General features: G+C 37.4%; 1 protein-coding gene across 1 annotated transcript in view; it reads left to right on the plus strand.

Annotated features, from left to right (window-relative positions):
- Window positions 1-25,540, plus strand: part of DOCK3 (dedicator of cytokinesis 3) — a gene marked incomplete at both ends in the record, with an annotated part of 193,529 nt that overhangs the window by 50,738 nt on the left and 117,251 nt on the right. The window contains 2 exon segments of the mRNA XM_080350585.1: window positions 11,556-11,704; window positions 17,247-17,331. Of these exon segments, the coding sequence (XP_080206711.1) occupies window positions 11,556-11,704; window positions 17,247-17,331 (234 nt within the window).

Genomic DNA, 25,540 nt, shown 5'->3' on the forward strand with positions numbered 1-25,540 from the left:
GGTGCAGAGATGTCAGCAGCAGGGCTGCCAAATAACACAGCTTCAGCTTTTTCTGGCTTGGTGGTCTTGTCATGGCAGCTGAGGCAGAGGCTCCAGTTGTTGACACAACTTACATTGTTTGCATCTTTCTCTTTAGGAAAAATATTGTTCATCATGTATAAACATTAAAAACTTGAACTTGAACACATAAGAAATGACAGTTACTTAGTCAGTAGTAACAGTGTGTGGATCCCATGGCCTGCCCTTTATTTCTCCTTCTGTCATGCTCTGAAATAGGACTATCATAGCTGGTTTGCATAAATAAGGGCTGTGGCTCCTGCATTCATTTTTCTTTTTCGTAAAGGTAGCGGGAGGCATATAATATAACTGAGACACAGATGAGAATTGCTGTTTAAAATGTTGATACATCAATATGAGGTTGCATAAATTGAAAGAGCTCAAAGAACCATAAAGAATCATTGCTCTCAGTTAAGGAGAAAATACTCATGTATACAGGAACTCTGACTTTCATTTTCTCACAATTTTATACTTAGTGTCTGGTGTTTGAATAAAAAAAGATTGCATTCTAATGCAGAACAGAAACAGAAAATTTGAAAATATGAAGATCTTTATGTTAGGAGATCAATTCAAGTGACTGGCCTACCTTCAAAAAAATCCTGAACCTCAAATGGAAATAATTTCACTTCCTCCTCTTGGTCTTCATTTTAGAAAAAAAAAAAAGTTGTGTTATTTCCTGAACTCTGCGAAGTAGTTTTTTTATATAGACAAAGTTAAGATTTGCAGGAAGGATTGGAGTTGTGCTAAACATCTGTGTGAAGCAGCAGAAATTGATTCATTCCCTATTTGAATTGCTAGGTACATGGGCTGTAATATTCTTCTGGAAATTATTTTCCTCTGCTGGACAATGGTCTCTGATTTTGAAAGCTGCTTCAGTTGAGGTTCAGTACTAGAACTTTCTAATAATTCAGGAAGATATTCTGGATGTTCTTACTCTTCCTCCCCCTGCCCTGCATCTTGAAAAAGGGATTAGGATTGATGTTTCTCAAGTGTGTAAAGCAGCTGTGATTTTATCCGTAGCATTGGTTCAGTTATTCTCCCCGACAGAAACCTTTGCTCATCTTGGTTTTCAGTGTATCAGGTAAATCTGGTGGGTTCAGTCCATCCAGCCAATAAAATGACATGTTGTGTTGCCTGATCTGCCTTTAACTGCACAAGAATAAAAGCTATAGGTAGAACTTGAATGTAAACTTTTATTTCCTATTAATCTCTATCTAAACAGCACAATAGTCCTAATTTAAAGTCAAGATTTTAAGAACAAGTGGGATGTTTAATTACATTTATGTAATTTTTCATTTCTTATTGTAATTTAAGAAGGCTACACTGCATACTTGTCTATGCAGTAATTAGAGTAAATGTTGTTCATGATATTACTAAGTAGCAGTTTGCAGAAAAAAGTACTGTACAATAAAAACAGAATTTTCATGTTTGCTGACTCTGAGGCAGATTTTTGTGACCAAAATTCATAAGCAAAATTACCGATGCTATCACAGGTTAAGGCATGATAAACCGATAATGGTCTGTGTTCTATATTTCATTGTGTTTTGCTTGTGGTTTTGTTTGATTTGTGCTCTTCTTTTGTTTGTTTGTTTTTGTTGTTGTGTTTTTGTTGCTTGTTATGTGTTTATTTTTTTTCCCTCCATAACATTTTGGGTGCTCCTATTACAACTTTAAAACCTGGCTTTTGGCAAAATCTTCTCTAACATAATGAATTTGTATTTCATGACCTGCATGAACATCTTGATAGAGACAAAGAATTGGTAGAGACATTTAAGATTGCATATATTGCCCCAGTTCTACAGACCTGATCATTTCTTTTGGAATTTTGCCTGTTACTGCTGTGTTTACCGGGTCCAGAGTAGCAGTACTACTGCTGGACCACTCCACATGTGTGATGAGAATAGGAATTTTGTGTGCTGTACGACACTGTGCGAGAGAAGCTGGAAGAAGGATAAAAGTATCGGGTTATACACTTGAACTCCGCTGGATGTGAAGTTTCCTGTTAAGCATGTAAATAGCATTAAAAGAGCAGATGTTTCACTTAAATGTAATGGAAATGATTTGGGGAGAAAAAAATTTTCAGTTTTAGAATTTGGCACACCAGTGTTAAAGCACTAGTAAGGGGACAATATTAATCTGATGGCACTTGTTATGTACTGTAATCAGTTTTAATTTTGTGATAGATATTTGTTATGTAAGTTGTAATTTAGACAGCTTGACTATTGTTAATTAGTGTGAATGCTAATTGTTTATTACTATACCTTCTAATAAAAATATCATCATGCTCATTCAAAGTGGAGACAAAAGCACTTAACTATACTTTAAAACTGTTGTGAAAGGTAATAGAAATTCTCTGTAGTGCAGAAAATTACCTTAAAATAGCGATTTGAGGAGGGGATTTATTGTATTTGCAAAAGAATATAGCCATTTAGTCATGGGTAGGAAGCTTTCTTCTCAATGTTCCATATTCTTTTGCATTTAAATAATGATAAAGCTTACTAAAAGTATGAATTATAGAGGTTTCCACACTTACTCAATACTGCTTCAATTTCTTTCGGAGCAGAATGTTTTCATTTATTACCTCTCTGACAGGTAAATACTGCTGGTTAGTATTGAATATGTTGTGTTCCTCAAATTCTCCAGATTTATATCTTTTTCACATGGAGGCTGCACAGCTTCCCCTTTTCTAATACATCAGAGAATAAGTGGCCTCTGCTGGCACTCAAGAACAGTGGTTCCAGCAAGAGGCATTTGCAATGACTGTAACAGAGGCGACAGCAGAAGGTTGAAAGTCCTTTTCTTTCAGCCAGACTTAGCAATATTCTAAGATTTGTGGGATCAGAACTTCTAGAGGAAAAAAGAAATATACTTGCTTTGGATCAAGGTAATCAGTTCTCCCTCTGGAAGACCACATAATTCAGCAAATGTATTTTGGGATGCAAAGTACCATTATGACTGTGCTTTTATGTAGATAGGGGACACAAGTCTACAAGGAAAATGGAAGGTGGTGATGTGAGCAGGGAACATTTGCCACCAATTTTAGTTCTGCTTATTAAAACTCATTCACTGCTGGGACCTCATAATTTACAAGCAAGGAGGGGCAGGTCAGGGATGTGAAGATCAAAGGCATCCTTACCTGCAGTGACCTTGAGATGACAGAGCTCAGGGTCCTGAGAGGAGGGAGCAGAGCAAAAAGCAGGATCACCACCCTGGACTTCAGGAGAGCAGACTTGCTTGGACCTCTTCAGAGATCTGCTTGGAATAGTCCCATGGGATAAAGCCCTGGAAATAAAAGAGATCTGAGAAACTTGGCTGTTTCAAGAATCATGTCATCCAAGCTCCAGCAAGAATAGTCCATCCCAGCAGGCAGGAAATCAAGCAAAGATGCCAGGAGGCTCAAATGGATCAACAGGGAGCTCTTGGCAAAACTGAAACACAAAAAGGAAGTATACAGAAGGTGAAAGCAGTGACAAGGGATCTGTGAGAAATATAGAGACACTGTCCCAGCATGCAGAGACCAGGGTTAGGAGAGCCAAAAACCCTCCTGGAGCTACATCTGGCAAGGGATGTAAAAGGCCACAAAAGGGGCTGCTCTAAGTACGTGAGGAGCAAAAGAAAAAACAGGGAAAATGTAGGGCAGCTGCTGAGTGAGGCAGGGGCCCTGGAGACACAGGATATGCTAGGGTTAAGCTGCTGAGTGCCTTCTTCACCTCAGTCTTCACCAGCCTTCAGAAATTGCAGGTGCCAGAGAGAAGTCTAAAGCAAGGAGGACTTACCCTTGATAGACGAGGATCATGCTTGACAATAGTTAAGCAAACTAGACCTATCTAAGTCCATGGACCCTGATGGGATATACTTACAAGTGCTGAGGGAGCTGGCGAATGTCACTGTGAAGCCACTGTTAATCGTCTATGAAAAATCACGACACTCAGGACAGGTGCCTGAGGACTGGAGCAAAGCAAATATCACTCGTCTTCATGAAGGGCTGCTAGAAAGCAGCTTTGCAAAAAGGCCCAGGGAGTCCCGGTGGACACCAAATTGACCATGAGGAAACAATGCACCCTTGCAGCAAGGAAAGCCAACTGTGCTCTTGGCTGCATTAGGAAGAATGTTGCCAGCTGGTCAAAGGAGCTGATCCTTTCATTCAGCACTGGTAAGGCCACACCTGGAGTATCCAGCTCTGTATCCATAACTGTATCCAGCTCTGGCATGCCCAGTACAAGAGAAACATGGAACTATTGGAGAGAGTCCAGAAAAGGGCCACTAAAATGGGTGAGGGACTGAAGCATCTCACAGACAAGGAAAGGCTGAGAGAGCTGGGACTGCTCAGCCTGGAGAAGAGGAAGCTGAGGGGAGATGCCAGCTAAGTATATACACACCTGAAGGGAAGGTGTAAAAAAGACAGAACCAGGTTCTTATTGGTGATGCCCAGTGACAGGGCATGAGGCAACTAGCACAAATGGAAATACAGACAGTTCTGTCTGACCATAAGGAAACACTTTCACTGTGTGGGTGACCAAGCACAGGAACAGGTTGCCCAGAGAGGTCATGGAGTCTCCCTTATTGGAGATATTCAAAACGCAACTGGGTGATCTTGCTTGAGCCAGGAAGGTTGGACCAGATGACCTCCTGAGGTTCCTGCGAGCCTCAACCAGTCTGTGATGGTTTCTGCTGGCTACAGAATAACCAAAGATCCATGTGGATGGTGCAGTGAGAGGTTAATGGTCTTTGTCAAAAGTAGCACTTCATCAATTGCGATGGTTGTGTCTTTAGTGGAGGGAGTGGTGTTGAACATCACTTGCAACATGCTTGGACCGGTATTTTCAGTGTTGTCCAATTTGGAGATGGTGTCACAGGTCTCATGCTATTTCTAGTTTTTCTCGAGCCCTCAAACTCTACAGTCTTGCAGTCAGGATAATCTATTCTTCATGTAAAAAAGGAAAAGGAAAATTATGCTTTTCAAGCTCCGAGAGGGTCTTGAAGGTGTAAGCTGTGAATAGTCGACTCAGAAGGTCTTTATACATCTTCCAGAGGCATAACAGAATAATTAGCTGCAAAACTCAGCTATATATGTATATCAAGGATATTTTTTTCCTCTTTAGTTGGTTTATAGACCTTCCTCCTTCACTCATATTTCTGGTTTAGTTGTGCTGATCTTATTCTGATTGATACTTGGGGCCACATGCTGGGGAGTGTTCTTGGGCTCTTTCCTTACTGTATTGTGTTTGAGAAGGTTAACTTATATTTATCTAGTTTAGTTAGTAATTCTTCTGAAGAAATATGATAAAGTAAAATGTTTGTCTTCTTGTTTTGTCCTTTTAACAGTTATATGACATGATAAAGCCATTCAAAAGTGAGGCAGGACACCAGGAAGCTAAAACCCAAGAAATCGTCCTTGATTAAATTACCAAAACCTTGCATGCATTTTTTTTTTCCCTCAGGAAAATAAACTTATCTTAAATTGTTTATTCTTACATTTCAAAAATGAAAATAAACTAAGTACATTTAATATGCATAAGATTTGGAACTGGCTTCAAAAATTGTAATATGGATTGAAAAGGAGTTGGAGTGTCAATATCACTTGTTTTACAGTATTAGAAATGAAGAATGAAGATTTAAACCTCTAGGTTAATTGGAACAATTATCCATTTCAATTTCCTTTAGCTTTGTTAAAAGTTTGTTATGACATCATGAAATGAGGTTAATGTTGCTGTTACTTCTAAAGAATTAGGAGCTTCAATTGGATTTTAACAAAATAATGGTAAGCTGCAGTCTCTTCCACAATCTCATTATGTAGGTTTTTCCAGCCCTCAGCTGCCATCAGTGGCAGCCAGGATGGGGGTGGGCTGGAGCAGAGGGTCACTTCAGGGTATTGCTTCAACCACAGTTTTCTTCTTCTTAAGGTAATTATCCCACAGAGCCCCTCCTTATGTTTGCTGGAGGAGACCGATCTCCCTTCTTTGCATCCTGCTTTTCTGTTAAGCAAATACCAAACAAGACTAATTTATACCCAGAATGCCTGTCTCATTCTGACCAAGTTACATTTCTTGATGATGAGGATACAGAGCCTCAAAGGATCAAAAGTAAATGAATACTAATAGCATGAAAGCAGACATGAAAGCAGTGTCAGATTTATGTAAAATTTTTTCAGTAACTGTTAAATGTTGTCATCTGCTACTTTTCCCAGATTGCTCTGTTAGACAAGGTGCACGTCTTTAGTGCTAGTGAGCGTATCAACTTGTACTTGGAGGTATTTACATATGTCATAGAACTGATTTCTAAAGTGGAAAAGTTGTTTAGAAGGGAAATGGAAAATATTATGTTATTTGTACCATACTGCATTACTATCAATAAAATATATTCTGAATTGCATCTTTAAGTTAGATATTTGAGGTTTGTGAGATGATACAAACAAATAGGAAAAAGCTCTTCTTGAAGAATGGTACTAATCCTTCATAAATATTTTTCTTATTATTATTTTATGGAGAGATCTGAACTTGAGATCAGAGCATTGTGATAACAGGTTTAAATGTTACCCGCTGTCCTTCATAGGCAGTAATTTAGAGTAATTTCGTCACTTTGCTCTGCTTTTGCTTTATTGGTGTTCCATCATTCTATTTTACCGTTTAAGTTTTCCCTTTGCCATGTGTCAATATTCTAAGCTATTTTAGACATTTTCATTGGAAAAAGGGTCTGAAGAATATATTACCAACAATGTGAGATCGTCTTTTTTCTGTCACTCTAATTTACTGTGCTCTAATATGCACTGTAAATTGACATGCCGTTTGTGAATACAGTAGAGAATCAATTTAAAACAGATTTATATTAGAGTAAATAGTTTGTTTGAAGCTAAAATCTATGAATATTCATAGGAGAGAGTAAATAATATTGATGTTAATGCATCCTTACTGATAAATAGAGAACTTCAGGATAAAAAAAAAAATGGAAATAAACCAAAACTGTGGTGCCCTCCTTTCTCAGTCTGTTACTTGTTTAAAAGACTGATGTTTATTAAATGGTGTGATGTGGAAAAGTGTGAGCTCAACCCCAGACTCTGGGAAAATTCCAGGGTGGTATCACTACCCGTTGTACTTTGTAGTTTTATAGTAAGAAGTTGTAATTTACTTTATGCTTGCTTGATGTTACTTTTACCTTTTTGTTTTCTACATTTTAACTGTTATTAAAGCCCTATAGTTATATATAGTCCTATGTATTAGTTCTGTAACAAAACAGGACTAGGTGTCTAGGCACACATGTAGAACACATAAGTATCTGCAAGCATTGTGTTCTCAAATTCCTTTCCTTTTCTGTGTTTGCCAGTCTCGATACCTGTATACTAATCCCATCTCGCACACATTTTCCTTCGGTTCTTTCCCTGTTCCCAAGGCATCCTTGTACTGACTTGCAAGGCGCGGCCATTAGGCATCAACAGGCACTTGATGAATACTGTCCAGTTTGATAGGTAGTGTTTAAGGTTCGTGTGGTAATAATGTTAGAGATTTTTGGTAAGATTAAACTATAAATATTGCACAAATCTATAAATTCCAGCAGAGCTTTACTATGAAATGATTTGCTTCATTAAAAAATCCAGATGAAACTGAAAAAGAAAGGCGTGAGTCTTGTGTTGCTTCCAGTTTTACTATTTTCTTTCATGTGCTGATGACGCTCGCAGGCTTCAATATCTAATTTAGACACTGAAATCCATAACAAGGAACCTGGGAAAAGCCACTCACTTGTTTTTCTAAGGAAAATAATTTTTGGGGTCCCTCTACCCTATAAAGACTAAGGCAATTCTATAGGAAATGTCTTGAGGGGCTGCTCTTGAGAGAGGCAAAATCCTGACTTCTTCACAGCAGTGTTAAATGAAGTCACGGCAACAAAATGACTATAGATAGGTCATCTTCCACAATATAGCAGACTTCTATACATTTTTGTATTTTGTGGTATTTATTTAGGAAATAATGACAAAGGCAGCCTCAGTATTTCAAAGCCACTATAGGCATGAAACAGGCAAATTGTCTTCTTGCACTGAAGCATGAAACAGCTTTGTGCTCATGTGAGTGCAGGTTTATTTTCTGTGATTAGCTGTTCAGAAAACCCCAAACACCTGTGTTGGGTGCTGTGCCCAGGTGTTGGCACTGGGATCTCTGTGGGATGAGGCTGATTCCAGCTGGTTCTGCTGGGGACCTGCTGCAGGGCAGAGCTGCTGGTGCCTCTGGGACAGCATGTTTGAGAAAGAAAGTGAGGATGAGGGAAAGGGAGTGAGAACCAGCCCCAGCTCTGAGGCCAGAGGAGTAGAAAATGCATCAGAGTAGCAGGTATCCGTGCACAGCGCAGTCGAGGAAGGATGGCACCAAAGCAGGTTTGTCCTGATGGCTGCAGCCCACGGGAGTTGGGAATGGAGGAGTGAAGTTGGGCCTGGGGAGGGTGGAGACAAAGTGGTTTAGGTTTCTTTGATTCTCACCTCCCAACTCTATTTTAATTGACAGTAAACTAAATTAATTTCCCCCAAGGCATTTTTTTTTTTAAATTTAGCTGCTAAAAAGGTGGTAAAGTTTGGCATTTGTTTATGATGTTGCTCTCACTAAAATTGCTTGAATGGCTCTAATACTTATGGTGTCCAGGATAATCTGTTTCAATTTAATTAGTTTACTTTTCATAGGGGTAGAAATCTTGATCAGCTTAGATTAGTGTTGAATTTTGAAGGCCTTTTATTCTTGAAAGAGAAGGCAGAAGAAAGTCATTAAAATATGTGCATCTCCCTCCCTCTCTTCCAAATGGAGCTTATTAGTCACTAGACTCTTGCAGTGGGAGGAGGAGCATTAGAAATGTTACGTGATTGCTTAAACTCTTTACTGCCTTCAAACCTGGAACTGAGCTACCTGCAGCTCTGTTCTAGCTCTCTCCTCTCCTTCCCTTTCATGGGTCTTGCATCTCTGGGTCACTTCATAACTGCCTGAGATCACAGCTACAGCTTCTCTGGTTTTCCACTTTCTGATAATTCTTCCTTCCTTATAGGGGATCTTGTATTTTCTGAAAAGGATGCCATATCTTTAGCAATCTATCCATACTTGATCATTCTGTTTTAAGAAGAATGAAATCTTTTTTTAAGAGTAAGTCTGAGAACGAAAGCTGAAAAGGGCCTATGGTCATGAATATAGAACGAAAGAGAGGTGTTTGAGTTTTGACAGAGGTTCGAGTTTGAGGTTTGTTGTTTATTGTTTTGTTTTTAATCATTGCATAGGACCTAATGTGACTCGCTTTTACAAAATTCTCTTCTACAATCTCATTTCTCATTTATTTGTATTTCAAGTAAGTATACTTAAGTAAAAAAATAAGTGCGTAAATATAACTCCAGAGCATACAGTAATTTAACCAGCAAAGGGCTCTGGACTTGGATTCATTGCCAGCCCTAAACCGTCATTACACGAGTGAGGGAGTGGCTCTTTCAGCAGGTTTATGTGGGGAGTCTGAATATGATGATTTTGGAGCTCATTTTCATGATCATTTCCTTACCAACTGTTTTATTGATAGTATATACCTAACTTGCTTATTTGATAGTCTCAAACTCTGTTGTCTTCATCGTGAGTTAGAGGAGGTTAAACCTTTTATTGTTCACATAAATAGCATATAAAAACAGGCATTCACTATACCTGCTGTCTTCTTCAGCTCATGTGTGAATTACTTTGGACCACATTTACTGAAGAAACCTAAACAGAAATCTAGTCATTTTATACTTATCAGCTATGCATGATTATCTTCCTAGGATAAGTATTTCAGCTCTGGAAATATATGTCTTTCTGTTGGATCTAGTGTCTATATGTCATTTTTTCTGCTGGGACCAGAACCAATTTTGATGCGTAGTTGAAAGATCGGTGCATCTTTTCATCCTAAAATTGTTAGGAAGAGCAGATGATTCCATCTGTGCTTAACCTGCTTCAGCAAAACAGCTGTATAATTAAGTTCAGAGAAATTAATAAAGTGCTCATCAAAATGGAGTGCATTGAAATCTGTTTTCCTAAGTCAGGCAAATCTAGTGGTCTTGTAGGAAAACAAACTCAATTAGATGGAAATTCTTTTTTCATCTCATCCTATTTTTAGTAAAACAAGCAAAAACCATTTTTTTCTAATAAGCGTTTTCCATTGTAACATATTATGTTTTTCTTTGTGGATGTTCTTCTATCAGATCTAGTCTTGATAAATGCAGGTATATTTATTTAGAGAGCTTTTATGAAACACTAATTTCCAAGAAAAAGTGCAGTCAGTACAGTGCTAGCTTGCGAAACCTCAATTTCAGTCCATCTAGTCAGTATTTCCCCTAAGTGAGATTCAAATGTTTCAAGCTTTGCATACAGGTAGAAATGGAGCTTAGTTGTTTAAAAAACCCCAGGATTTAACTGAAACGGGAGAGGTTTTTGTTGGTGGTGTTGTCGACAAGCCTTGACATGCAATTCCCATGTAGCAGATACTGGAGTAGTTTGGGTGCTGACGGGCAGCTGGTTTTGTGAGCCTCAGACTCTCTTTTTCTGGACTTTCCACATAGTTATTTCCTGCAAGGGGGAAAAAAGTATTTCAAGTTCTGTCTGATTGGGGGGGTTGGTTTTTGTGGGGTTTTTTGTTGTTTTTTGAGGGGTGGGGTTTTTGCGTGTGTGTTTTGTTGTTATTGTAGGTTTATCTTTGTTTTCTGTTGTTGATTTCGGTTTTTGTTTGGGTTTTGGTGGGGGTTTTTTTCACGTTTGAAGAATACTAGTTCTTTTGGGAAGGATTGTGTTGTTAGTTGTTGGGACTCTTTTTTTCAATTGCTGGTGGTAATATAGTGGGTTTTTTTCACTATCTATGATGATTTTCTTCTTTTTAAGTAGTTTTGCAGGTCGATTTTATCATTGATTACTTTAGTTCCTTTTAGAGTGCAGATAATGACTATTCATATCCCGCCACCTAACGTAGGTGGGTAAACTTTAGTAATTGGAATATCAAAAAAATTAAAAGTGGTTTTCTGTTGTAGTGAAGTGTCCAGAGACGTGAAGTTAGCTGCTGACAGAAAACAAACCTTTTCACCTCTGCTACCTTAAATCTAAAGCTTTGAATTTATTATATGATTGGAATAAGCAATCACTGCTACACATAATGAATCATCTACAGCATTAGGTTCCATCAGCAAATGGACCCCTCAGCAGAGTGAGCCTAAACTTTAGAAATAAAAAGTTACACAATTTAAAAAGCATCAGTTAACACTACTTTTTGATGTAAATATTTTAAAGCTTGTACAAAGTGGATTAATGTTCCTCTAGGCTAATTAAATGAAAATTTGGTAACTTATTAATATCTCTTTCTCTCTTTCTCTTTCTTATTTCTCACACTCTTTCTCTTTCCAAACTTATTAATCTCTCTCCCATCTCTCTTTTCCCCTTTTTCTCTCCCCTCCTTGTCCCTCCCTTTTCTTTCTTTCTTCCTCTCTCACTCTCTTCCCCTCTCCTCCCAAAAATATGCCTTTACAGAAGCATAAGGTAGATCTTTTCTACAAACTGCGCCATGTGATGAATGAGCTCATTGACCTGCGCAGACAGCTGCTGTCAGGTCACTTGACACAGGATCAGGTGCGGGAGGTCAAGAGACACCTCACAGTGAGGCTGGACTGGGGCAATGAGTAAGTACAGGTACCGCCTGGGTACTGTTTGTTCTAATTCTTTTTAAATAGCTTTTATTAAAACAACAACAACAACAACAACAACAACAACAAATCAACATTTTCCTTCCAGTAGTATTTGTACACAGCTAGAACATTTCATTATTTGGAAATCAAATACAACTTTTTACAGTGGGTTCATTGCATAGTTCTTCTACTATTACTATAAAGCGAGCTGCTTACTTAGTAGCAGGTCTTTCCTGAGACTATCTGCACTTCTAAAGTCTAGGTCTGTTTACTTACTTTGTATCAGTATTGTGAATATTAAGTCTGGGAGTACCTACCTGTTCGTAGATACTAAAAACCCATTTGTCAATTGAAGAAGTATTTTAATGGCTGATGCAATAAGTAGAAAATCTCACTGTCAGCAGTAACACTGGAACTGAGCCTGTAATATTTAGATGTTTAATGTAACTGTAACATATAATCTACGTATTTGGCTGTTGGTGAGATTTCTCAGAGGTTTAGATTTTCTTTGGTCAGTTCCATGGTGAATTTGTAGAGAGGTTGGTTTGGTTTTTTTTTGAGCCAAAGAAGACTGCGGTTCCGATAGAAGCTGAAATGTTGATAAATTGCCATTAGACAAAAACTAGCTCTTCTCAAGAACTTGATTTGTTCTGAGATACTGTATTGGACAGGTAAGTTTTGCATTACATATATATGACCTTTTCAAAGGAAATACCACCCTCCTCAAGCACAGAGGACTGCTTCTTTTTAGGAGTAGGATTAGCGCTAATTAACATATGGGGGAAGGAATTCTCCAAGATGACAACTAAGGAACAAAGTGAGGTGTTTTTCACTAATGTATCTTTATGACTCTGTTCCTTAGTCACCCACTTCAGCACTCTATCCGAGAGACATACTTGAATACCTTGGTGAAGATTTAGCCAGCCCCCATGCTACGTTTCATTTCTCTCTTGTTGAAAGCAAGCTCTGAAGGACATAGACTAATAGATTGCATCAAGTCATTGTTCTGCAGTGCAGAGTTACAGATATTTTCCATTATCATTCCCAGTAGAGGAAATGGGAACCAAGAGACCATTTTTGAGCACTATGCTTAGGCATTTTTGCTCAAAGAGTGTATGGATGAAATTAGCAACAGGAAGCTGTGGAAGTGCTGTAAGAAAAAAAGCTGAGGAGAGTAGACAGCGGTGCAGTGCAGCGAAGAAGAGAAAACGTTGTTCAATGAGGTGGCTATAGACTTTACCAAAAAAAATTAAATGTAAGATTATTAACTACAGAGTAGTTTAAAACTATCAAGGTAAATCTAATGCATTACAATTATGGAAAACTAGTAGTGAAATCAGTAAATATAAATATGTTAATGATTAAATTAATCTGCCTAGGGTGCTTGTTTAGGAAAAAAAAAAATCTGTATTTCTTACTAGATAAGAACCAGGTACTGATCTTCAGGTATGTGATATCAGAGGCACAAGCAGAAACAGAAGAGTGTGTCAATAAAGGAACTGCATAAAAAGGCATATGATTGAAAAGATTGTGTACACTATGCAGTATTTAAATACAGGTGTCTGGGGGTTTGGAGGGTCTTTCTGCAATATCGCTCTTTCCGATATAATTTCTGGGAGAGTTCTGTCACTTTTTTGTGTATCTTCTCTCTGAGTTGTATCATGAAACTCATGACCAGATGTCTTAATCTGTTAAAAAAACACTAATGATTTTCATATACACATTCACATAGTACTACCCTTTCTCAAATAATGTCATAATATTCATTGCTTATTCTATCATGCTTGAAATTTGCAAATAAAATAAATGTGTCATTATTAACATGTATTATTGTTAACCGAGAAGCTTAAATACATACAATCTGAGCTGATCTGTAATTATTCAAGATAGTACAATCTAATAGGAGACATTCCGTGTCCAAGTACCTCTCAGAAAAGAGGGTATCTTACGCATCTAATGTATGGCATATATGCTAACTTAATGTGTAAAGGTACTTTTCTCCTGACCTTGATCAGTAATGCATTGTATTATTTGGGAAGTAGTGATGCAAGCATGAAAATCACACTTCCTGTCATCACCAGTTGGGTTTGAGTTTGTTGAACCACTACCATTTTCCCTTAAATATGCTGACAGCAGTTCTGGTGGCCATCCCTTGTGTTCTTCAGGAGTTGTTGGAAACAATACACAGTTTATGTGAATCACTGTCAGGATCATTTCTTTTCCCTTTGCTACCTTTATAAATGTATTTATGTAAGAGAAATATGATTTATATTAAGTGAAGCTTTGAGAGAGAGAAGGAATACAAGGAAAATTGGTGGCTGCAAAGTTAAAACTGTAAAGAGTAAAGGTAAAATGTACATTTTTGGGGGCAAAGGCATGAGATCTTGCATATTTTAGAGATGTGATAAGTTCTCCCAACCTGTTCTTCAGGTTTGGATGTGTGTCTTAAAGACATTTTTTTACTCAAATGGCATATTTCTGCAAGGTTCTTCTAGGAAGAGTTGTTATGAGTTGTGGTTTTATGAATTCCAAATGATGTAGCATTTGTGTTATAAATAAATGAAAATATTAGAAATTAAGCTCATTCTTTGAAATTACTGTTAAAACCAAGTTGATTTTCTCTAGAAGCCGAGTTAAGCTGCAGTAGAGTTATACGTTCATCCTTCTCAGTATTGACAATATTATTATTTTTGTCTATCAGCTTGTGTTTGTATTACTGGAGAGAAAAAGTAGAGAGATTCTGAGTGGTAGTTGATCAGCTTGGGCATATTTTGTAGGTAGATGGGGGAAATATTTTTGAAAGGCAGCTCAATGTTAAGGCAGAGTAAAAAAGCACATGAATTTGCTTGTAGAAAAAAGTACTGTGAAGAGAGGAACTGTCAAGTAAACAAACCAGACCATTACCTAATTTTTATGCATGCTGTGTTTTGGAGAAATACTGCTTGGCAGCTGATGTTATTGTATTCCCCAAGTATTTGATAATAGAGAGTGAAAGTGGGCCACTGACTGTCATGGCCTTTCCAGGCGTTATTTGTCAGTCCTTTGCAGACAAAAAAAAAATAATTGATACAAATTAAATGCATAAACCTGAACTTTCACCTACGCAATAGATGACAGCATATTAGTACTCAAGCAAAAGACACCTTTACTTGCTGGGAGCAAGTGTTGTGCAGGATTAACATAGTATTAGAGAATGAGAATCTTCTGGGCTGGGAATCCACGGTGTTAAGGGATTTAACTAAAAATAGGATAAGAGATAAGTTTCACAGGGATGCTACTGCACTTGTATTGAACATTATTAAGTAGAAGATAGTACCTTTGTCATGTATTCAGTAATGAGTCCAACTGCTTGTGACCTCAGTTCTTTAGAGAGTTGAAACAATAAGAACAGAACAATATCAGGCTATGATTAGCTTTGGCAGTTTTTTCAGTAAAACTTTAAAACTCATGCGATTACAAGTGTATTTGATAATGCCGTTATAAAATAATGTGTTAATATCGATATGTTGAGGAGAAATTTCTTTATGAATTTTCTTTAGGGGTGGGTGTGTGGACACGTGAGTGACAGGCTGGTTTTGAGGTGGTTTAGGTATTCAGATTCAGTAAAACTGAATGAATATAATGAGCATCAATGTTTTTTAAAAAACTTTGAAGTAGGCTTTTTGCATATTACTATTTTTACCTGTTACCATTTTTTTCTGTTCTATTTTTGGAATTTCTATTATAAGTAGACTCAAATGGCAGCTGCAGTTAAGGATTACCTAGTGCGTTCTTATTTTAATAATTTTCATTTGGTAAACAGATAAAGCAATTTTTGTCTTTGCAGCTGCAGTTTTCATTTACTGGTCTTGGCCCGGAGATAAGTTGTGTTTGATAGATTTTATAAAAACAAAATGTGTAAAATGAGTATAACCATCACTTTCACAATTTAGCCTTAGAGTTTAGAAGCTGGTATTTGGCATGAAAACTGCATTAAAGGAGGAAAATTGTTCCTTTTTCCATTGAAAATATAATTGGCTTTGGCAAAGAACTAAGAATGTGGAAATTCCAGTTTGTCAGTACAATATTTTAATTGCAGTTATTTGCCAGCAAGTGGGCCAGGGCTGAGCTATATTTTTGAGATACAATGGTTTAGGAATATAAGGAAGGAAAACCTGATTAATCAAAGTTTCGATAAGAACTATGGCGTTGGGAAACTTATAGGAGATGATTAAAAGTGCAGTGGTCAGCAAAGGTGACTGGGCTTCCTACACACCACTGGTTCTTCCTTGCTGTTGCTTAAAGTGCTCAGATACAGACTCTGTATTGCCTGGAGGCTTCTGTTTATTGCACCATCCAATTATTCTGTGGTACCTGAGAGGTTTTCTTCAAATAAAATTTTTCATTTGCCATCAGGACCAAGTCTGTGCAGAATGTTTCCCTCTCCGATTACAAAATTAAATTGCCTTTTGCTTTTCCTTGGTACTTAGTGACAGTGCAAAGGTAGTCCATGACGGTACCTCTTCTGATTTATTTTTTACTTTAAGACTATCAAGAATTTCCATATAAAATACCTGTAAATTAAGTATCAAAGTTACCTAAGATGAAAGCAGGAAAATGGTTCATTCACATGCTGCTTTAATTTTACTCCAAATGTGTGTGTTTAGAGTAGCTTTGTATTGTAATGCCCTTAACTCTTTTTGCCTCAGAACCTGAAGATCTACAGAGCAAAATTTGGGATTTGACACCTCTTAGGTTGTCTTGTTCTGCAATCTACAATTGTTTATTAATTCCTAATAGTTGTTCATTTATTTGTCTGGATGATAAATTCTTCTATTACTCGCATGCAGCTGTGACCTGAGCTGCCTTCTTTACTACAGAATTTCTTAACTGCTCATCCTCTTTGCACTGGTATACTTTTTTAAAAAAATAGTTTCAATATTTGATTCGAGCCAAAATATTATTTCAGTTCAGAGTAATTAAAAGGAGTTTTTTATGCAAGTGTTAAAAATACAGATTGAAATTCTTGTTGGTGTTGCAGTTATTGTTTGTCATAAGAAAAAATAGTAGGTTTGTACAATGATAAAGTTGGGGGATTTATTTGCATGAACACCAGGAATTTCAAAGCAGCTTCTTAAGGCACAGTATCTATTTGCAGATTTGAAAAGGGTTACTAATGCAACTTTTTCATTTTCTAGTGAAAGAATCTGCTCACATACTACAGAGTAGTAACTTTATTTGCCTACTGTGTTTCTGTCTATGAAATTAATTGTTCTGGATACTGCACCAACACATTGGTCAAAAGCTTCAACTAGCGTTAATTGCTATAGCTCCACTTAAGCCAGTGAACAAAAAGTAACAAGCTCATAGTGGTTTTTGTTTGATATTTGCATTTAATTTTATTTAGAAGGATTATCATTTTAATGATTAAAAATTGCAAAAAGAAATAGCTTAGTGTTTCTTGTGTCTCTGCCTTGAGTAAGCATATGTAGTAGATAGCAGTGATGTATAACATCACTAATGTATTATACTTACCATTGTTCCTTCTCTTTTGCAGACATTTGGGCCTAGATTTAGTTCCTCGGAAGGACTTTGAGGTTGTGGATTCAGATCAGATCAGTGTTTCAGATCTTTATAAAATGGTAAGAAATCTGTGGGAGATTCCTTTGAATTTTCACTTTGGGAGGGAAAGAAGGGAAGAAATTTTTATTCTTTACTCTTGCATATTTTCTTGATTAGAATAATGTTGTAAGGTGAATGTCTTTCTCATTTACACCCTAACCACCAGGATAGTCAATGTCTCTGGTATCCTGAGTTCCTTTTATTAGGAATGAACAGAGTTTCTTTTGCAAATGGCGTGCTTATATACATTTGAAATTCAATTTATGAAGTAACATGATATGAAAACTGGAAAAGATAACTTTGAATGTTTTCCTACCATTTTCTTGGTTTTAAAATCTATTGTTTCAGAAACAGTAAAAGAAGTTCTAAAAACACAGACCCATCTGATACAGGTAATGGGAATAATTATTAACTTTGGTCTTTGCTAGCACACTGATTGTAGCAACATTCAGTGAAGTAGCAATAATCTTCATTTATTTGTCAAATTAAGGAAAAATAGGGCTGGAAAATCTGAAGAGGTCATCCAGTCCATTCTTCTACTTAATGTCGGGATTGATTGCCTCTGCCATTTCTGACAACTTCTGCTGTTACTAAAAATCTCCAGTGGTTGAGACTCCACAGCCTACTCAGGCAATCTTTTTGCTCAGTTCACTGTTCTTGCAGTTTGGAAGTTTGATTACTGGTGGTCTTACACAGAGATTTCTCGCTGCAGGTTAAGCTGTGTCCACAGAGGAACAGATTGCTCCTGCCTGGTTGCACCACCCTTTGTGTACTTGAGGACTTGATAAGTCCCATTCAGTCTTCTCTTTCTTAGGCTCAATAACTCATTTTCTCTCAGATTTTCTTCATGGGTCAGATTTTCTAGACCTCTGGTTCCTGCATATATTCTGCAGGCATTATATTATGTAATCTGCAGTTTGCCACTGCCTTTTGTAAGTATAGTGTTGAATTCTGTCAGATAGGAAATAATACAAGATCTTGGAAGCTCCAGAAATTAGCTGGTAATATTTGCAGAGATCTAATCATTTGAAAGCACCCTGAGCCAGGCAAATGTACTGGCAAATTTTATTGATGTATAATGAAGAAGGCTAACAGGATTGTTACTTCAAAGAACAGTTATTAACTTGGTAGGAAAAGTAGAAGTGCTTCCTGTTGTGTGACCTAGTACTGATCATCCTACTTCTTCCATTGATTAAAGCTTCTCGAACCTGGAGTCCATCAACAGTCTGTGTGAGTCCCGAAAGTGCATGAGAGCCACTATTTCACTCCTTCAGGTCTGCAGATGCAGAATACTTCAGTGAAAAGTCTGCTTCTGGGTGTTGTGTAGATAATCTTTGCCCTGTTTCAGAGATTTTTGAGCTCACAGAAAAGGAGGAAGGAGGGAGAGCAATGAATAACTTAAGGAAAACTAATCCTTGGGCATTAAGGCCATCTCTGTTATGTGGCAATGTCCCTTAGAAAAAACACATGTGGTGCATCTGAATAGGAATGTTTGGATGTTCACAGTGGCAAGTAGTAAAATTCCTTCATTGCAGTGAGTTCCATTTTCTATCAATACTAGTCACTGATACATGCATGTTAGTACATAGTGAAGTTAAAGTTGTTTTAGAAATGTGAATTGTGCCACTAATAAATTGCAATTTGCAATTTAAGTGTATTTGGATTCTCCGTTGTTATTAGGACTATATAATACAGTTAATTTTGTTTAGGATTATGATGTAACTATAAAGGGAGAAATGGCATGTAATGTTCAGAGGAAAGTGAATGCAGACCTTTCCTGAGATGCTATTTTATTTAAAAAACAAACAAACCCAGCAATTACTTTAATACAACTTCTTAGCTTAATATTTTGCAAATGAAATAGTGTTTTTTCTACATAAATATTGTACAGTTTCACTTCTAGTAAACGTTTAATTTACTATTTTAAAATGTTCATTGGCCTGCAGCTGTCTAAGACTAGGAGGTGATAGGTCTGTATCTGTGTAGAGTTTTTTGATATTCAAGATGTACTTCTCCCTAAAAGAAAAGCATGTTTTTTAAACAGGCTACATGCTGTTGCTGGTTTGGATTATTTGCACCATATAACAGTGGAATTTGTGGAAAGAAATAAAAATTGTGTTACATAAGAAATACTGAAGTACATCACTCTGTGGTACTAATTTTAATATTCCTGATCTGCTATAGACCAAGGAGAGTTTGGTGCTATTACAGCACAGTATTTCTTCAAGTACAATGTAGAAATAATTCGGCTCAAAATTAAATCAGTAATGACTTAGAATGCAAGAGAAATTGCTAACAGGATTGCTTTACTACTGTGTTTCATTCTGCAGGTTCTTCTTTTACTCTGAATACTTGTAGTACAGCAAATGGCTAAGATTTAATTGTCAGAGTAGTCTGATTATGTCACCCATCTTAGTCCTGAAGAAAATGTCCACAGCACCGTTTCCTGCTCAGATCCACGCTGGTATCAGGACTCGACCGTTCGTCAGGTCACGCTTCACTGTAGATTTAGATTGTAGATTCAAGAGGACAGTGCTGTCTAATCACATCTAGTTCACAGTCAGAAGACAATTTCAGGAACCAAACCAGCTGAAAACCTGGTGTGTTTTTTTAATTTAAATTTCGCAGAAATTGAAGGAGGAGAGTGTTGGTGGTTTCTTTTTGGTTCAGGTTTTTTTATGTGGCTTTACTTTTATTATTTAACAAAACCCAAGGATAGAATCCTCCTTACTCCTGGCAAAATACAATACTTAATGGGTTCTCAAATGAGCAGTGAGGTTTTATGTTGTAAAATAATCTTGTGGGAGTAGTTGTGAGAGACAAATTATTTTCTCATATTTGCAGGATTGTAGAATGTTAAATGTGCCATAGAAAAGAGTCTTGTATTAGCAGAACAGTGGATGAGGTAACACGTTAGAGTTTCCTATCTGTGACAACAAATTCAACCGTTTCATAGTCATTAGACTTAAGATTGCTTTTCATGGTAAATTTTGAAATTGGAACAACTTTCTTAGCTCTCATTTTTTATTGCTAAGTATACTCGTGACTATCGTGTGTCTACTATTTTCATTTCTTTGTGAGAACCACTGTGTTTTGAGGCCTTATACTTCTTGTTTCTCCAGGTTACTCATTATGAAGCTATATACTAATGGTGTCAGGTGCACAGCATTTGTCAGAAATCGTTGCTTTACTCCTAAAGGAAACCAAATTGCCATTTCCTTATGACAGCGTTTGTGATTTTAACTAATATAATGGAACACTTTTTACATTACTTTTGAAATTGTGGGAAAATACGTTGGTGGAATTCTGCCCTGGAGCTCAGTGCTGGAGTTGCCACTAGATTGAAGGTGCCATTTAGCAACACAAGTCCAGCAGGAACGCTTGGATAGCACTTTTTAGTGAAGGGGTTCACAAGACACAAATGTCTGGAGGCATTTGCAAAAATCAGAAATGTTCAAACCTGCAATTAAATATGTCTAGCTTATCTGTATATTTATTGATTTGTGTATGTGTCTTCAGGATGCATTTAAGAGGTGCAGGCAAGGCACAACTACTGGCTATGTTACTGCCATTTGTTTAACTGTCTGAAAAAAATACCACAAATTTAACAGAGTTCCTAATAAATAGGCAAGTTTCAGGTTAATGCTGCCATCAACGTAATTGCTCATTCTTTATTCAGACAGAAAATGAGATTAGTAAGAATGAGTAGTTATAAAATTTGGCGACTTCAGTTGCCCGGAACTCTGCTAGAAAAGGAAAACAGCTGGACAAACTGTGCAGGAAGCTCATGAAATCTGCTTGTGTTTTGTTGTTTGTTTAACCAAGCAGATTATCAGAGATTTGTGTACATCTGGTTCTAAACCCTAGTAAGAAGTCAGCTGAGAAGATGAAGATAGAAAGCAGTTAGTTTGAGACTGACTTGGTAATGATAGGATTCATTTATCAAGCATTTTTAGGAATGGAACATGGAAGAACAACAGTGATAACTAATATGGGTAGATAAGATATCATGAGATGCAAGTTGGACAGGAAAAAAAGAGGTAAGGAGAATTGATAGCTCTTTCAGTAAATTAGAACAAAAGCACAAGCTGTTCACTAAGAGACCAAGTTGGATAAATTAAGGATTTTTCATTGCCTTCAGTCACAAGAGCGAAAGAAAGGGAAATTAAGGTTATCAAGACGAAAAATAGAAGAACAGAAGTATAGAAAAGCATAATAGAGTACCACAAATGGCTGAATAGAAAAAACAGAAGGCAATGCGCAAATTAAGATATGACAAGCAAATATTGTCAGCTGTATCAAGAAGCAGTTTTACATCAATAAACTAGTAGTAATTGAGAAATTAAAGAACAGTTTTTATATTAGAGGGAAACCAATTGGCACGTGATGAAAGAAAATAACATATCATTTAATGTCCTTTTCACCCCCTCAAGCCCTGGTAAGGTGGTAAACTGTGTCAGATCACTAACAATACCTTTGGAAAAATGAGTCACAGCAGAACTGGGGGTAAGTTTATAAAGTAGTTACCAGTTCAAGGGGATTTAGAACTACATACATTTAATTTAGGATGTCTAGAGAAGCTATATTAGACGTGTTAGTGATAACAAATGGAAAGATGGATAAGGTTCCAGAATATGGGCAAAAAGCAACCATACTTTACACCTTTAAAAAATGTGATGGAGGAGGGGAAGCTAATAGTCATTCTCTGCCTCTACAAAAAGCTGGAACAGAAAAAAATATCCAGGTAGTGGCAAAAAGGATGTGTGCAATAGTGATTGTGAACTTGTTCAGAATAAGTAATTTCTAAAAGCTCCAATTTCCTTCCAGAACAGAAATGAGGCTAGTGGATAGAGGAAAAGCAGCTGATGCCGTATTTCGATTTTCATAAAGATTTTAATTGTTTTTTTAATTGAAATTCTCCTAAGGTCATTAGTGCTAGATGAAATTACTGTAGAGTAAACACAAAGCTAATTAGAAAACCCATACTGAAAAAAAAAAAAAAGTTGAAGAATGATTGTCAATAATTTGATTAAATAGGAGGTAGGATGAATCAGCTTAATTTCTTGTGGTCATCTTCCATTTTGTAGTGCTTCATGTGTCATTAATGACTGGGCGATGAAATATGGAGTATGCTTGTAAATATGCAAATACTACAAAGGATCAGAACTCAAAATAATGTAGACAAATGAAAGAAATTATCTGAAAAATGTAGGGTACAAGTGAGAGTCATAAATGCAACATTTAACTTCTGCAGTCAGTTGTTGCTTCTGAAGTGCAGGTTTGAATGCTACAAGCTTAGATGATTTTGTAGGAAAAAATTTTATTATTATAATGGAATCACAAGCTGAAATTAGTCTTTTCATTTAATGATGGATAAGGCAAGAATTAGTGGGCTTAGGTTATGATGAGAAGGATTCAGTTTAACCATCAGAAAGCACTTTGATGAAGAAAGAAATACTGAAATGGATCATCTTATCTGTTAGAGTTTGCACAACCTTGCCAGGCAACTGTCTTTTGGAAAAAAAAAATGGTAAAACTGATGCATTTTTTAGAAGGAAGATGGATAATTTCTTAAGAGTTCAGTGTTTGTATCACTTCTCAAGGCATTACAGGTTGCAAGGGGCCTCAGAGGGGGTTTAACCAAACTTTCTGCTCACTGCAAGGTCAACACTGAATTCAAACCAGGCTGCTTAGAGCTTTGTCCAGTTGGATCTTGAAATTCTTCAAGGAAAAAGATTTTAAGTCTCTGGTGACTTGAAGTCATCTGCCTTGATGGAGTTATTTGTTTCCATGTGTTAAGTTGGGATATCCCATATTAGCAGTGTTTTGTCCTCCTACTGTGCAGCTCTAGAAAGAGCCTGGCTGTGTTATCTTGATGATAACTTCACAGTTACTGGAAGGCAGCCATCAGTTCACCTCTAAACCTTCTCTTCTCCACACTAAAAAAGCTACATTTCCTCTGTCTCTTCTCGACCAGGCTGTGGGAATGAAGGGATGGAGAGCAGCCCTGCGGAGAAGGACTTGGGGGTACAGGAGGATGAGAGATTGGACATGAGCCGCCATGTGTGCATGCAGCCCAGAAGGGCAGTTGTATCTTGGGCTGCATCACAAGGAGTGTGGGCAGCACGTGAAGTGAGGTGATTCTGCTGCTCTGCTCCACTCTGGTGAGACCCCCCTGCAGCTGCATCCAGCTCTGGGGTCCTCAGCACAGGACAGACATGGACCTGTTGGAGAAGGGCCAGAGAAGCTACAGAAATGATTCAAGGCAGGAACAGCTCTGCTGGGAGGACAGGTTGAGAGAGTTAGGGTGTTCAGCCTCGAGAAGAGAAGGCTCCATGGAGACTTTACTGTGCCTTTTGGTATTTAAAAGAGGCCGATAAAGAAAAATGGGACAGACTTTTTAGCAGGGCCTGTTACAATAGGACAAGGAGTGTGATGGTTTTAAACTGGTGGAGGGGAGATTCAGCCTGGACGTGAGGAAAAAAATTTTTATGGTGCTGGTGATGAGACTGTCCCAGGTTGCCCAGAGACGTGGTGGATGCCCCATCCCTGGAGACATCTCAGGCCAGACTGGACGGGGCTCTGAGCAACCTGAGCTGGGTCAAGATGGCCCTGCTTGTGGCAGGGGTGGCACTGGATGAGCTGTAAAGTCCATTCACACCCAAACTATTCTATAATTCCATGATATTACCATAGAGGTCAATTAAGTTGATCAAACCTGATTTACCCTTGGTAAGTCCACGTTGGCTGTTTTCAGTCACCCTCTTGTTCACGTGCCTGGAAATGGTTTCCAGGATGGCCTGTACCCTTTGGCAGGGGTACATAACGTTAACTCACTCAGTGCTTGTCTATATTGTAATAGCATGGTCCTGAAGCATAAAAGCAGAGAGTTAGTGAAATCTGGTCTTTCGAGTATGAAAAATTTAAAACCTGATTTTTGGCCAGGTATTGTTACATATTTACCTAAATGAGAACTCTCTAAGCAGCTGTGTTCACTGAGGAAACTAGGTCTTCAGACCACCTCTCATATTTCTGTTGCTTGAGTTTATCTCCCTCTTTCTTACTCGGATTTGAAGATGAATTTTAGTCAAAAGAAGCCAGGATACCTTGAGCAGCTTAAATAACTGGTCTTTTCTATGCCAGCTGATTTTGAGTTGTTGCAGGTGGCAAAAAAGAAAATATAGGCAACTCAGCCACCTAAACCTGGAGGGTTTTAACATTCAGAAGATAGTGCAGTAGTTAGACAAACAAAGGAGCTGGAGATCATTACTTCTTCCGCTGACAGTGTGAAATAGGACATTTTTGTAACTGTGAATGTAAACAGATGTCAAAATATGCCATTTAACTTAATATCTTCTTGATTCTGCCTCATTATGACGATTATCTCTCCTTTTGTGGTTAAAAGTCTGTTCTGTGTGAGAGACAGTGGCATAGTTTGGAAAAAAAGTATTGCTGAATATATTTTGTGGTCTGTCTTTAACCTCTTCTGGAACAATGAGGTTATCATCATATTGTGCTGGTCCTGCTACAGAGTATTTTTGGTCAGAATAAGATGCTGAGTATGTAATAAAAGGATAGAGATGGATGGAGACAATAATTACTAACGTGCGGTAGTGTTCATGTTAATATTTCAGTTTAAAATGCTAATGTTAAGATAAATGTGTGGAGAATGGGCATGAAGGAATCATTAATGATATGGTTTTTAAAGCTCTCTGAAACCTTATCAATTTAGATCAGTATTTAAATCTCCCTTTGGAGATTAAATAGGTTCACTGAGACTTGCAATCAATTTTCTGATTATAACATCTCCTTCTAGCATACAGGGCTTTAAATACAGGATCATCTTCCGAGTTCCATTTCGGAGATGTAGCTCTTTATACTGATGATTCTTTACAGGTGTTGGCCAGCTGACATTGTAAAAGAGTCTTTAACCATTTATCGGGATTTCATTTCCTGGTTAGGGCAAAAAATTTAAACAAAGTCTAAAATCCATCTTCCTTTCCAGATGTCTGTGTTGTTTAACAAGTGCACCTTCTCATAGTGGTTAGATGAGGATTAGTGGTGAAGTATCCCCCTGTTTAGCAAGAGCGCACGTAGATTATACAGTATAATTACACAGTATGGGGTGACAGACTTTTCAAAGAGAAATGCTTTTACAGTGTTGGTAGTTTTGTCTAGCTTGTGACAGCCATTTACATGAAGCTAAGGCAAATATCACCTGTAAATTCA

The sequence above is a fragment of the Nesoenas mayeri genome, assembly GCF_963082525.1.
Source record: "Nesoenas mayeri genome assembly, chromosome: 10".
NCBI classification, from domain to species: domain Eukaryota; kingdom Metazoa; phylum Chordata; class Aves; order Columbiformes; family Columbidae; genus Nesoenas; species Nesoenas mayeri.